Genomic DNA, 15,093 nt, shown 5'->3' with positions numbered 1-15,093 from the left:
TTACAGTCAGGAGTGGCCCCCTGACCAAATTCCACAGCAAAAGAAACAAAGGTGACAAAGGAGCCCAGGGCCCACGAAAATTATGGATCACAATGTGGAACCTGAGATTCCAAATCACTATAAAGGATGAGCTACTTTAAAAGTAAGAAAAGCTACAGAGGTGCAGGGATATAGCACTGTTGTGGAATATTAGTTGATGATGTGTTTACATTTGTTTATGCTGTGGAGCATTTGTTTAATGATGTAAATATGTCAGACACAGAATAAGAAGGAAAGAAAAGAGATTTAGAAATAGAGAAAGTTGTAAAAGTCCAGAGGCAAAAGGTAGATGGGATAATTTAAGAAAAGCAGGCTATAAATAAGCCAAGCAAAGGCTGGACATGCAAAAGAAAAGGTTAAGTCTCCATGTGATTATTTGGGAACTTGGTGGCAGTCAAAGAGTAAAAACAAAACAAACAAACAAAAACCCAAAAACCAACAACATTTTGGTATTCCACCGTGGGCCCCATATTTCCACCTAGGGACTGAGAAAGCTTTAAAAAAAACACCAAACAGCAAAAAACAGATACAGCTTCTTTAAGAGGAAGCCCTTGAGCAGCAAGTACATTAAATAAAAGCAAAGCAAAGCAAAACAAAATAAAACAAAAAAGCTAAATTTAAAAAAATGCCTGCCACAGTGCAAGCATCAGCATTTAGGATATGGGGGGTTAAATGCAGTTCCTGGTCAAAGGAACCTCCAACTAGGCTTTAGGCTTGGTTTTCGTGACCAGAGAAGCAGGCACAGCCAGCCACCAAGGCCACACAGAGGTCCTAGACACACCACTTAGCAGTTTAAAGGTTTATTCCGTCAAAAAAGTCTAAAAGATATGCAGTAAAAGAGGTCCAGATGGAAAATCTTCTTTAAAAGGTGTTTAATAATATGCATAGGCTTAAAAAATGAGAAAGGGTATAGACAGAAAACATTGTTTAAAAGATGGCTCAGAGGTTAAGAGCACTGGCTGCTTTCAGAGGTCTGGAGTTCAATTCCCAGCAACCACATAGAGGCTCACAACCATCTGTAATGAGATCTGGTGCCCTCTTCTGGGGTGTGGGAATACATGTAGGCAGAACACTGTATGCATAATAAATAAATAAATAAAATCTTAAAATGTAAAAAAAAATTGTTTAAAATAAAAAAGTCTTTAAAGAGAAGAAAAGCAATATAAAAAAAGCCACTTGAGATGGGAAATACACAGGGAATCGGTTTTGACTTTTCTGGTTGCTGATAAGCAAGACAGCTGCTAAGAGACATGGGATTGAAAGAGGGACTGATGAAATAAATCAGCCTAGATATTTTAAGAATGCTTTATCTTGGGGTTGGAGAGATGGCTCAGAGGTTAAGAGCATTGCCTGCTCTTCCAAAAGTTCTGAGTTCAATTCCCAGCAACCACATGGTAGCTCACAACCATCTGTAACGGGGTCTGGTGCACTCTTCTGGCCATCAGGCATACGCACAGACAGAATATTGTATATATAATAAATAAATATTAAAAAAGAATGCTTTATCTTTAAAATGGAACTCTTCTACATGACTCCTGAGAGTATTTGTAGAGAAAAATGCTTTTTTAAATCTTTTTACATCTATTACTTCAACCGTTTTCTTTTATTCTAATTTACCTTGATAAATATACACAAATTTACTACTTTACTACTGTAAATATACAATGAATATTACATGTATCTACAATGTTGTACAACCATTAGTACTATCTAAATCCACAACTTTTCTTTCATTCCATACTGAAATTCTGGGGCAATGAAACAGTAACTTCCCATTCCCTTTTTAACGACCACCTGGTTACTTCTATTTCTGAATTTCATGTAAGTGGATTCATACAGTATTTGTCCTTGTGCCTGGCTTAATGTAATTCACCTGGCAGTATGTGTCAGAATTTCATTCATTTTAAAGAATAAATCACACACACACTACACACACACACATACACAGTGTGTTTCATACTTCATTCATCTGATGATAAAGATTCATTTTTACCTTTAGACTGTTTGGAATACTGATATCCTAAGCATCGGATGCTGCTTTTTAAAAATTTTGCGATTTGATATATAACATAGTAACTGTTTTACACAGTAACTCTATTTTAAATTTCACTAGCATATAAGGGTTCTAATGTCTCCAAATCCTCACTTTACCTTTTTATTTAAAAACAATATTAATACCAACTAATAAATATCTAAGCAGAAATTAATATAAGTACACTCATACAATTCTAGCACCACAGAGGCTGAAGCATTGTGAGTTCAAGGTCAGTTTAAGTTATATAGGTGAGACTGAAAACACTGAATGACTGGAGATATGGCTTAGTGATAGATCACTTTGGGTTTGATTCTTAGCACTCTCGAGAAAGATATCTTAAATATTTACTGTTCATGTGAAATTCTAAAATACAAAGGAAGTAGAGGAAAGAAAGACTATCTGATGGTGTATTCTGATGGCGAGCATTTGTGTATGTATATATTCTATCCCAACATAGTTTCACATTGGGTCAGTTTCAGGGAACTTCATAAGATGTGACAGCTTCAGCCTTTAGAATGAGCCCCAGAGATTTCAAGCTACTTCACTTACACAGAAAACTGCAAGTAGCATCTTTCCTGCGGTATGGAAAACCAGGGTTTACTGTTAAGTACAGAACTAAGTAGTTTCAAAGTCCTGGTTTACAAGACCAACAAGCCCACATATTAATACACTGTGGAGAAGGTAAGTAAAAGAAAATCTCAGACTCAGGTATTAATTGCTGTGCTTATTTAACTTTATTATATTCTCCAAATTTGAAGATAACAAAACATAGTATTATAAACACCTGAGGACCACTCAACCGGACATAGCATCTTCATACAAACAATTTGCAAGAAGATCAATTTTAAGAATCTAGTTGTTCCAGAAATGACATAGGTGAAGTAATCTTTTATACATTTCTGCTGCTATATAAAACACATTTGGTATTCTTAAAGAGAAAATGGACATTCTTATCCTGGTGAACATTTTGTTGACATTTAGAACAAATGGCTAATACATGTATAACTGATTCTGACAGCTTATATGTATTACACCACTATATAAAGTAATGGCACACAGTATCATTTTCCTTTGAAAGCTCTCATTTATAAAAATAGAGCCCCAATGTCAGAATTAATGTATTTCTTAAAATGTAGTAGAATTGATGGCTCAATAAGTAAATTAATTAGAAATATTGCATAGAATAAAGAGCTTCCCTATGTGGGAGCCAATCTAAGTAGAGTTTCTTAACACCTGAATAATAAGCTGAGAGCTACTGGGAATAGTAAAATGATGTACATATTTTTGATGGAATAAACATCTATATATAGTTCTTTATTACCTTTGTGGCAGTGTAAAGTGCCATAATAAATCAAAAAATCACTTGTGTATTCTCACAAATATAGAATAGTATATAAATATGCTAAAGTATCCATATGAAAAATAAACACAAAATAAAATAATTTTTTAAAAATTGGACACAAATATCTTGGAAATAGACATGTCAGGATTGAATGTCTAATGTTTGAGCTTAGCAAAAATTCAGAAAATTATTAAATAGGTATAAAGTTTATCCAATTCCATCCAATCCACTCTTGTAGAATAAACATCTCCTCCACAAAAATTATTCACTTTAATCTATCCTAAAAATATCAAAGACTAGTAAGAACACTTTATGCAAGCTTATAAACTTGCTTTTTTCCCCTTTGTATGAACAAATACACCACCAGGGCATGAAAAGAAAGGAAAATAATTTATATGGCTCTTTCCTTTCTAGTAGTAGTGTATCATGAACAGAAGAATGGGGAAGGAGATAAGAACTTAAGTGCACCATTAAACTCTTTTGAGAGAAAATTGCCATGGTTTTGTAATAGAGATTACGTTGCTGGTATTTTCCCCTTTGGGGTTTAGCTATTTGGTTCTAGATATAAAAATTAATCCTAATAAAAGGTTTTCCTCTGTTTGCTACATGAAGTATACTTGTAAACACAATAAAAATAATTAAAGACATAAATAATAAATTGTCAGTTATAAGTATGCTAATAAAACATATTCAATGTCGTTTAAAGAGTAAGAACATACTATCAATGTAATTGTACTACAATTTTGATAAAATATTTTTATAAAAACCTTTCATAAAATACAAACTGATGAGAAGGAAATTACTTTTAAAGTAAAACATTTTAAGTATACCTGAGAATTGTCTCTAATCTAAATTTGCATATTTTCAATTATATTTTATTTCTTTAAGTTTTTCAATGTAGTAACACAGTTTTAATGCTGGTCCTAGTTTCAGCCCCATATACTTCATCATCAGTTCACTCTTCAGTAGTAGTAGAGCTTTTCCATCAATTTCCTATAGAGAGAAGAAAATTATAGTAAGAATCCTTCCATAGTTTATACAGTATTGTACTATATATACATACATATAAATATACATATATATGTATATATATTCATTCTCTGGATATATGTCTATGAAAACTAATAAAATTTGATTTGTACAATGGAACATCATTTGACAATTTACAAATTTAATCTAATTTTTAAGAAAAAGGTTTAACCCTGTACTTTCAATATATGTTCTAAGTACCAAAGTATCTGACTTTACTGTGTACTGAACAAAATACTAGCACATATTTATGACAAATAGTTAAAGACTAAGAATAGTAGAAATGAATTTCATGTTATTAACTTTCTGAGAAGGGAAAGAGTATGTCATTACCAATGAAAACTGTAAACATGCTTTACAGTTTCATCTTCATGTTGAAAGCTAATCAGCTGTCTGAAGCTAGTTAGGTGTTGAAACAAATACTGATTTACTTAAAATATTGAAGAGGGGCTCAGAAGGATTGCTCAGTCAGTAAAGCACTTGTGTTGAAAACATGAAGACTGGAGTTGGATGCCCAGAATCCATGTAAAAATGCCAGACATGGTGGCATGTACTTAAATTCCAGCAATGAAGAGGTAAAGACATGATAATCCCTGGGGGGCACTGGCCCCCAGATGGCAATGAGAGACCTGTGTCAATGGAAGCTTGACAGCCTTCCTGAAGATGATACCTGAGATTGTCCTCTGGCTCCCATAAGACATAGACACATGTGCATTTGCACCTGCACACATGTGTACACACACACGCACACATAAAATAGTGTACACCAGACATTAAACCAATGATTTTATATTAGAAAATGTTGTGAACACATTGCTTAACAGTCACAAGGAATCCTTTTAAAACTTTTTATTATTGTAAGTATACAATTTATGTCATAAAAGCCTATTATTTGTTATTCAAATTATAATGAAGTTGCTGTTTTCACAGGGTATCACAAGAAGGCCACCCTGGTATATGCTGTGAGTCAACCCCTCCTACTCATGGTCCTAGAATAGAACAGGGAGCAGGTTGGGGGGAGGGTTCTTGTATTTGTCATTACAAGAAGGGGTAGTCTACATGAGAGTGGCAATCCTATAATACCACCTCTTGAAAACCTGAGGTTGTTTAGTGTACGAGATTCTTAGATACCCATTTAAAGAACAGTCAGTTAACCTACCATTTAAGGCCCGAATGTTGGGCAAAGCAATCCTTCTCACAAATGAAAAAGATCAGTTGATATGGTTCCCCCACCATCCATACAACTCAGTAGCAAACTGAAAGGCCTGCACAGAGGTCATTCAAAGGCATAAGGGCAGCAGGAAAACCGGATCAAAAGATACGTTACATGTTGCCTGAAGAGGTCGGCGAGGGGGCCTGCTATGTGAGGATCTGTATGTTTCATAAACTGTATCACTTCATCCACAGACCAGGTTGAAGGGTCCTTACAGAAGCCTTGTTTCAGGACACTGGGGTCAGGTACAGCTATATAACTTGAAGCTTCAATGGGAGGGGAAAAAAAACAAATCATACTTGACCTGATCATAATCCTGAAAGAAGAGACGTTAGGTTGAAAGTAATGGTCTCACTCCTGGAACCTTCTCTTCAGTACCTAAAGTAAGGACTTAAGATTCCAACTGTAAAATCTGAGAGCCTTAACGAAGATGATCTGCGGAGTGCTGCACAGAGTATGTCACTGGACCTCCCCAAAGAGCAGAACAGTTTTACACTAGAAAGTACAAAACTTCCATGTTCATGAAACACGTGTAGCAATCCAAGGCCTCTTAGGTCACAAGCAAGTACAGGAAAAGGTGTTACTCGAATTGGGATAAACTGAGCTAACTCAGTACTGTCTTCTTTGAACAGATCCAACAAACTTCGCACAAGCTGCTCTTTTAATGTCTTTTTCTTCTAAATTGACTTTATTTTGTTAAATATGATAGGGCCTTTCAAGTTTACAGGTTTATAATCCCTTATATATTTTTCAATTTTAATTAATATATTTCAGCAATCCCATTATGTTTGAGGAAGAGATTAGTTATTGGAACCATTCTCCTCAATTCAGTATGGTCATTTTTAGCATCACTTTTACACTTTATAGATTCTCATCTCTGGCTTAAATGTTAATCTCAATTTTAAAGAACACAAAATTATTTCCTGCTCAGCTCTGTCACAAAGTAGCTTTAGTAGTATTTTTATTTGATCCCTTTTCATGATTCACTGTCTAGCAATAGATATTTTGATTAGACATTTACTAAAAAGGCAACAAGACAAAACACAACTAGGGTATTCATCTGATGAGGTTCAGGTTTTAGAGGTGTTGTTCACTAAGTTGTGTAGAAATTTGTGTTCCAATACTCATTAACTTTAGGAGAGTGCTCAACTTCCTACTGAGTGTGTGATGATAAAGAAGGTTTTGAACTTTTCTAGGAAAAATCTGTTTATATTTCTAGGTATGAATTAGTCAAATGTATATAATTTGTTTCCTATCATCCAGGTCATGGCAAATACATGGATGCTTTGAGTATTTACCCCAAGAAGTATAAACAATAAAGAAAATGTGTTCAAATTATAATGATTTTCTGTGAGTAGTTCTACTTTTTCTTTTCTTTACAAAACCACAACTGTAAAGTAAAATAAATATCTACTAAAATATATCCTAGCCTTAAAATTTCAGAAAACATAAATAAAAATTTGCTGGACTTCATTAGTCCAGGTAAAACTCGTGATAATGTAGCTGGGAGTTTCCAACATTTGATACTGCAAGATGATGTCGTCTACAAATCTGTTGGGCTATATTCCCAACTATCCTGGCACACTTGTGACCCATGAGCCTCAGGCTGGACAAGTCTACAGACAATGCTGTACCATTTGGGAATCAGGACAATTAGAAGTTATCTTTTACTCAACAATGCCATAAATACTAAAAATATTTACAAGGTTAATTATATTTCTAAATCTAGGTTTTAAAAAGGTTTCTGTCATCAGAATCTGGAATAGTTATGCCTTGCATAACATGTAACTATTTTACAGTTAGACTGTATGAAAAGGTATGATTTCCGGTATAAAATTAATTTCAAATTAAGAGAAGACTATAAGATCTTCTGTTTCCACTCTATTACTGAAACAAAATTGAGGATACATCTTAAAATGATCAGAGGTGGTTCTAACCTCTGATCATTACATGACTACTACTCAAATATGAAACAAACTAATAATGAGAAAACAAAGTTTAGGTATATTTTTTCCTGCCTTTATTAATTGGGATATCAATAAATATACCTGAAATAAAGTGATTTAATTTCTCCTGGTTATCATGGAATTTCTTCATAATGTAAAGGTGAACAATTTTCTTTTATTCAAATAATGAGAGAGTAATACAATAAGAGTTGTGTCAGCAACAGTGATAAATGAAGCTTAAACTCATAGACCTGAAAGAAAATAATGACACATCTAGATAGCTTTGAAATGAAATGGTTATCTTTTCTATAGAGGTGCAGGCAATCAGTGTCTGGATACAAGAATTGGCCTAGCCACGTTTTTGCCAAGTGACTTCTGAGATTGTTTTTCACTGAAAGTGTTTACTAGTAGCTATTCTTCAAGGAATTTTAAAAATTAAAAATTATGTCTATGAAGCCATATAAAATACATGCCTGGCACATAATGTCACATGATGATGATGACTTATTTCTAGCATCACAAAGTATTAATAACCAATATCATTACTATTTTTCTCTCCATTCCTAGGATTGTCAGTAGCATTACTCAAACATCTGGAAGTCAGATAACTAGCATTAGAAATTTTAAAATCAGAACATTTTACAAACCTTTTACTAAGAAAGCCTTTTTCACAAGTTGATATTTAGTGAACTTAGAATTAACATTTAATATAAGTTCTTATGGACTAAATATCCATTTTTAGACCTTTGGAAAACAATATCACTTTAAAAACAAACAATCACTACAGGAGGTGGGGTAGGATAGAAGGGACAACATTAAATGTGTCATAGATGTGTATAGTGAGGTTGCTCATATATAACATCCTTGTCAAAAAAAAACCAATGAGGTCACTTGCTTTCTATGTTCTTTACTCTTCAACACAGCCTAAAGAAAATTGACAGAACACTTATTATCTCCTTCACTCTTAGCCCTTAAAAGGTTAAGTAGTAGCAGCAGGAAATGCTGTGTGATATTTTTCTTTTTAAAGAAGATGCCAGCTTTTCTTGGCAGATCTAAGAGAATGACAGCAGATGTGGTGATTAGGGAAATGATGTAGTTAACAGAAACAGGATGCCAGAGACCTGATCCAAGAGCCACACACAGGCTGGTACCAGGAAAGGTCTCAACAGATATGACATCACATCAGAAACAAGGAGAAGGAATGTGTCCTTCTTGGCCGAAAGAGCCATGAGAGGTTTAAGAGTTCTCATAGTACGTCAGGAATTGTTTACACCTGCTTGAGAACTACTAATCAGAGAAGTCTCTATCGAATAGGGCTGGTGATCCAAAGTCCCAGAGACAGTTCTGTGATGCTATGAGGACAGGAATAGCCACAACAGCATTTCCCCTGGCAATGTGGAAGAGAGAACATGACCTCTCTAATTTTGGCATTTCAAGAGGTGATCAGGTGGTATGGTCAGGTACGGAATCCTCAAGGAAAAAGATAAACACACTGACTGGTAAACACTATTCTTGAATATACCTTCATTTTTCTTTTTCCATTAGTATTTAATGTGCTTATAAGGTAGATGACTTTTTCATAACTATAGATGTACTTGATGTATTTGACACAATCTCAGAAACTCTCTTGGAGACTGAAGTATATGCAGGATACAAGAAATCACCTATTGATGAATTCTCAAAAGTTTCAAGAAAACATTTCATTTTAGACATGTCATGTCCCTCAGAAGATATTACTATAGGGGGAAAAGAGATTATCTTCAACAGCTCAAATTCTATTAGAAGGATGTCTTACTTTTCCATTGCCATGACAAGACACCATGACAAAGGCAAAAAAAAAACCATTTAATCTGGGAGCTCATGGTTCAAGAGAGAGTTGGTGACCATCAAGGTGGGGGACATGGGAATATGCAGGCAGGCATGGTGCTGTAGCAGTATTTAGGGCTGAGAGCTTACATCTGATATGTTAGCGAGAGGCAGAGAGAGAGGGGGGGGAGAGATAGATAGACAGACAGACAGACAGACAGACAGACAGACAGATAGATAGATAGAACGCCAACCAACTGGGACTGGGCTTTTATAACCTCAACTCCCTCCTTCAGCAACCTATCTTCTCTAAAAAGGTCACACCTCCTAATCTTTTTCAAAGAGCTCCAGCAGCTGGGGACAAAATATTCAACTCTATGAGCCTTTGGGTTCCAATCTCATTCTGCCACATTCCATTCCATGGTCCCCATAGGCTTGCAGCAATATCATAAGGCAGAATATTTTTGATTCAACTTCAAAAGTCTCAACAGTCTTTCAACAATGAACCAATGTAAAAGTCCAAAGTCTCTTTTGAGGTTTGAGGCAGTTTCTTAACTGTAAGCCCCTGTAAAAATAAAAGTAAATTACATATACCTAACATGCAATGGCACAGAATACACATTACAATTCCAAAAGGGAGGAATAGGGGCATAGTGATGAAATACTAGACCAAAGCAAGACTAAAACCTAGCAGGGCATCCTCCAAATCCTGTAGATCTATGTCGGATTGTCAAAGGGCTTAGATGGCTCTGCCCTTCCAGCTTTGCTGACTGCAACACATTTCTGTCTCTTGAACGGGTTCCACTCACTGTATGCAGCTTTCCTTGGCAGGTATCCTACAGCTCTGTCATCTCCAACATCCTGGGGTCTCCAAAACAAATCCAGCCTTCACTTTCACAGCTTCATGCAATGGCCTCTCTGGGCCTGCATACAGAGACTTCCCTGCAACACTCCTTTCTTTAATTGTGTAGGAAGGCTCCACAACCCCTTTATTTTTGTATCCTTCTTGACTCTAAAGCCAGACTATGGCTGCCAAGTTCTGTTGCAGGATCAGGATGAAACCTGGCCCCTTCCTTGAAATATTTACATAAGCTTTGATGTGTTGTTGCTCTTTAGGAACAGATAATACCTTAGGCCTTTTCACAAGTTGTAGAATTAGTTGGGTGGGAGGTCACCATTCCATTTATTCCATTTCTCCTTATCTCTTTCAGCACAAACCAAGGCTCTAACATAAAATTTCCTGTTGGTCTTTTTCTCCTCAAACTGTGTATTTTGTATTTCTTGTAGCCCTGCTTGTTCTTTGTTATTGCAGATCAGCATAAGAGTGATCACTAGTAACCACATGACAGAGTCAATATTTGGCAGTCTTGAAATCTCTTCCGCAAATGAAACTAATCCTAAAGTCTTCAATCATGAAGACGCTTAGACAAGGACAAAAGGCAGCCACATTCTTATCCAAAATATCACCAAACAGCTAGCCAAGTTGCTAATATTGTTCCCATCTGAAATCTCTTAAGCTTATCCAAAATATCACCAGAACAGCCTCTAGCCAAGTTGCTAATATTGTTCCCATCTGAAATCTCTTGGGCTGGTTCACATCACTCTCAGCATTAATATCTTCTAAGCTCCTACTATGATGGCCCATTAAATTCCACTTATAGCATTCAAGCATGCTCTTAGTCCAAAATCCCAAAGTCTTTCACATCCCTCTGAAAAATGGCATGACCAGGCCTGTTACAGCATTAGCCCACTCTGTGGCACCACATTCTATCTTAGTTAGTTTTCTATTGCCCTGAAAAAACACCATGACCAAAGACACTTACAAAAGAGAGGATTTAATTTGGGGGATCACAGTTATAGAGTTAAGAGTTCATAATCATTATGATGGGGAGCATGGCAACAAGCAAGCAGGCATGGAACTTGAGCAATAGATGAGAGCATACATATTGAAACACAACAAGGCAGAGACAGTCACACTGTATGAATCTCTCTTTTGAAATCTTAAAGCCTACCCTGGTAACAGATCTCTTTCAACAATGCCATAACTCCTAACACCCCCCCCCCGCAAATAGTTCCACCAACTGGTGACGAAACATCCAAATATCTAAGCCTATGCAGGTCATTCTCATTCAAATGACCACAAAGATAAAAAAATATCTTATTTTCCTACTGTGCCTTTTATCCTACCACTGAAGAGACAGGGAAGGGGATAGCTTTCTGAGTTTGAGACCAGAATGGTTTATATAGTGAGTTCCAAGCCAGCCAGAGTTAAACAATAAGACTTTATCTTAAAAAAAAATTAAAGTATCTGCCAATAAATCTAACAAAGGAAGTAAAAGATTTGTCTAATGAAAACTATAAGACACTGAAGAAAGAAATTAAAGAAGATAATAGAAGATGGAAAACCATTCTACAGATTCAATGCAATCGGCAATCCTCATCAAAATACCAATGCAATTTCTTCACAGAAACTGAATAAAGATCTTAAAGTTTACAAGGAAACACAGAAGGACCCAGGATATTCAAAAAATCCTGAATAATAAACAGACTTGCTGGAGGTACCAGCATTCCTGATTTCAAGAAACATTATAGAAGTATAGCAATAAAAACAACATGGTACTGTCATCAAAACACATCAATTAGTAATATAGAACTGAGGACCCAGATACAATTTGACCCTCTTACAGCCACCTGGCTATTAACAAAGAGGCCAAAAATATATATTGGAGAAAAGACATCTTCAATTTATAGTGTATGTTGAGCTGAATAGATATATGTAGAAAAAACCCCCCAAACTCTATTCTAAATGAATAAAAGATCTCAACTTAAGACCTAATACACTAAATCTGTTAGAGGGAATAGTAGGGATATGTAGGAGGAGGGCCTGCTTGTTTGTCCCAGCTGTCCGGCTAGCTTAGCCCCAAAGTAACCACACAGAAACTGTATTCATTAAATCACTGCTTGGCCCATTAGCTCTAGCTTCTTATTGGCTAACTCTTATATTAATTTAACCTGTTACTATTAAGCTGTGTATTGCCATGTGGCAGTGGCTTACTGGGTAAAATTCCCAGCATCTCTTTCTGGCGGATCCATGGCATCTCTCAGACTCTGCCTCCTTTCTCCCAGCATGCCATTTAGTTTTCCCTGCCTACCTAAGTTCTGTCCTATCAATAGGCCAAGGCAGTTTCTTTATTAATTAACCAATGAAAGCAACACACAGACAGAAGGACCTCCCACGTCAGGGATAAACTTCAACTTTTAGGTACAGGCAAGGACTTTCTTAACAGAATGCCAGTAGTGCAGGCATTAAGATCTGTGATTGACAAATGGGACCTCCTTAAATTAAAAGCTTCTGTACAGCAAAGGATACTATCATTAGAGTGAAGAGCCAGTCTATAGAATGAGAAGAAAATTCTTTACAAGCTCTACATCTCATAGAGGGCTAGTGTCTAGACTATAAAAAGAACTAAAAAAAAACACTAAGCACCAACAAAACAAACTCAATTTAAAATTTTGGCATGTAACCAAGTAAAGATCTCAAGTGACAAAATACAAATGGATTGGAAACATTCAAAAATTATTCCATATCTTTAGTGATAGGGAAATGCAAACTAATACACTACTTTAAGGTTTTATTATACCCCAGTTTGAATGACTAAGAGTTAAAAATAAGTTGGACAAAAAATTCTGGTGTGGATGTGGGGAAAGGAGAATAATTATACACTATTGATGGGAGTTTAAACTGGTACAACCAGTACAGAAATCAGTGTGGAGGTTCCTTAAAAATAAATTTATCATATAATCCAGCTATAAATCTCCTGAGCATATACTCAAAGGACTCTATATCCTATTACAGAGATACTAGTTCATCCATGTTCATAGCTGCTGTATTCACAAGAGTAAGGAAATGGAAATGGCCTAGGTGCATATCAACTGATGAATGGCTAATGATAATGTGATACACTTACATAATGGAATATTATTAAGATGCTATGAAAAATGAACAAGAAATTCACAAGTAAAGGATGGAACTAGAAATAACCATTAGTGAGGTAACCTAGACTTGGAGAGACAAATATTTCACATTTTTGCTTGTAAGTGAACTCTAGCTTTGAATCTCCAGATATGTGTATTTAACTTGGAGTACACATAGAAGTCAGGAAAACAGTAAGAGAACAGGGGATAACGGAGCAAGAAGGGTTAAGTGGGTTACAGGTTAGAGGGCAGAGTAGAGGAGGGAGTTTTCAGAGAGATAACTAACACAAAACATTTTTGAAAAAGCCAAATGGAAACCTACTTCTACAAGCTTCCTAACACACACACACACACAAACACACACACACACACACACACACACACAAAACGTGTTATATATATATATGTATATATATATATGCACACACACATATACATATATGCAAAATATTCAAATGGGGCCTCTCACAGACATGATAATCTATTAAAAACTCAGTGCCAGGAACATGTTACTTCTTTTGAAATGGATGGTCAGTGGGGCTTCATAGACCAGTAAATATAAACAGGGTTATTACCATTGTTCTTGGTTACCCCCTCAGAACCTAAGGTCAGGTTATGTCACATAAGACCCTATTTGCTAAAGATACCACATAGAACATAGAGAAATCAAGCTGTTCTGAGCTGTAAGCTACTGGCTAGCTTTCATTGTGCTGGGTGGTGCTGGACACTCTATTAAGGGAGAAAAGTAATCAACAGTCCTACCAAAGTATGAACCCTACAAACTATTATAATTATGATCTGTCAAGACATATTTACTGTTACTATAGTGGTATGAATGCTATGGAAGTAACCAATCATTTAATGATCGTATTGTATTATTGTATTTAAGGCCTTCTTCAGAAGATTGAACTCATGCTTGGCATGTTAATGAGGCCAAGGACCTGAGTATAGGTTACAAGTCCTAGAGAACTTTTTCTGCTAAAAGTACACAGTACTAAACTAACTCCTAGAGATTTATACACAAATAAGTGTATCTCTCAACTCTCCTCAGAGAAGATCTTTTTTGCAGTAAATGGAGATTAGCAGAGAGCTATATCATACTGTGACTGCAAGGCTAGTAATCATCTCAGAAGAGGGGGCAAAAAGATTATGAGAGCCAGAGGCAGTGAATAACTACAACAAAAGTATTTTCTAGATACAATTTGGCAACTGCATATATAAACTAACATCTGTGACTTCATGCACGAGATCAAATCAGACAAAAATTTCAGCATGGATATGAAAGGGGCTTAGGACAAGGAACTACTAACAACTGATTGCTACCGAGAGAGGGAGAGTCAGTTTTCTTCAGGGATGCAGCCCCTGAGAATCTCTGCTTCAGTAGATAGTCCTGTATGTATGCACATAATAGCAGAACTATGTGGACTCTGTGGGTTGAAATAATAACAACAGCAGAGGGAGTGAATCCATGAAATTGGGAGGAAATTTTGGTGTAGGTGTAGAGGAGTAGTTGGAGGGGAGAGAATGAGGTGTGCCTTGATTAAAATACATTCCATACATGTATGTAATTCTTAATCAAGAAAAATAGCTTATTTCCAATAATAGATCACTTAGTGTTCTATTGAATGGCAAGCTTCTAACACAAAATACATGGACAACTCTTTTTCATCATACAAATTAATGGACACTCCTAAAATCCACATTGATT

General features: G+C 35.8%; 1 protein-coding gene across 6 annotated transcripts in view; it reads right to left on the bottom strand.

Moving 5' to 3' along the window:
* Positions 1-4,195: 4,195 nt before the first annotated feature.
* Positions 4,196-15,093, bottom strand: part of Scml2 (Scm polycomb group protein like 2) — a 157,775-nt gene continuing 146,877 nt past the window's right edge. For 5 of the 6 annotated variants that reach the window (XM_075958084.1, XM_075958088.1, XM_075958086.1 and 2 more), the window contains 2 exons: positions 5,773-5,924; positions 4,196-4,409 (listed from right to left, as the gene is read on the bottom strand). In XM_075958084.1, coding sequence (XP_075814199.1) covers positions 4,281-4,409; positions 5,773-5,924 — 281 coding nt within the window. In that variant the 3' untranslated portion in view covers positions 4,196-4,280. The remainder of the gene's footprint in view (positions 4,410-5,772; positions 5,925-15,093) is intronic. The other variant, XM_075958090.1, reaches the window with a different exon arrangement.

This window comes from Microtus pennsylvanicus, chromosome X (assembly GCF_037038515.1).
Source record: "Microtus pennsylvanicus isolate mMicPen1 chromosome X, mMicPen1.hap1, whole genome shotgun sequence".
Lineage (NCBI taxonomy): Eukaryota > Metazoa > Chordata > Mammalia > Rodentia > Cricetidae > Microtus > Microtus pennsylvanicus.
Note: the sequence above shows the minus strand (reverse complement) of the source record. Positions and strands in the feature narration are given on the sequence as shown.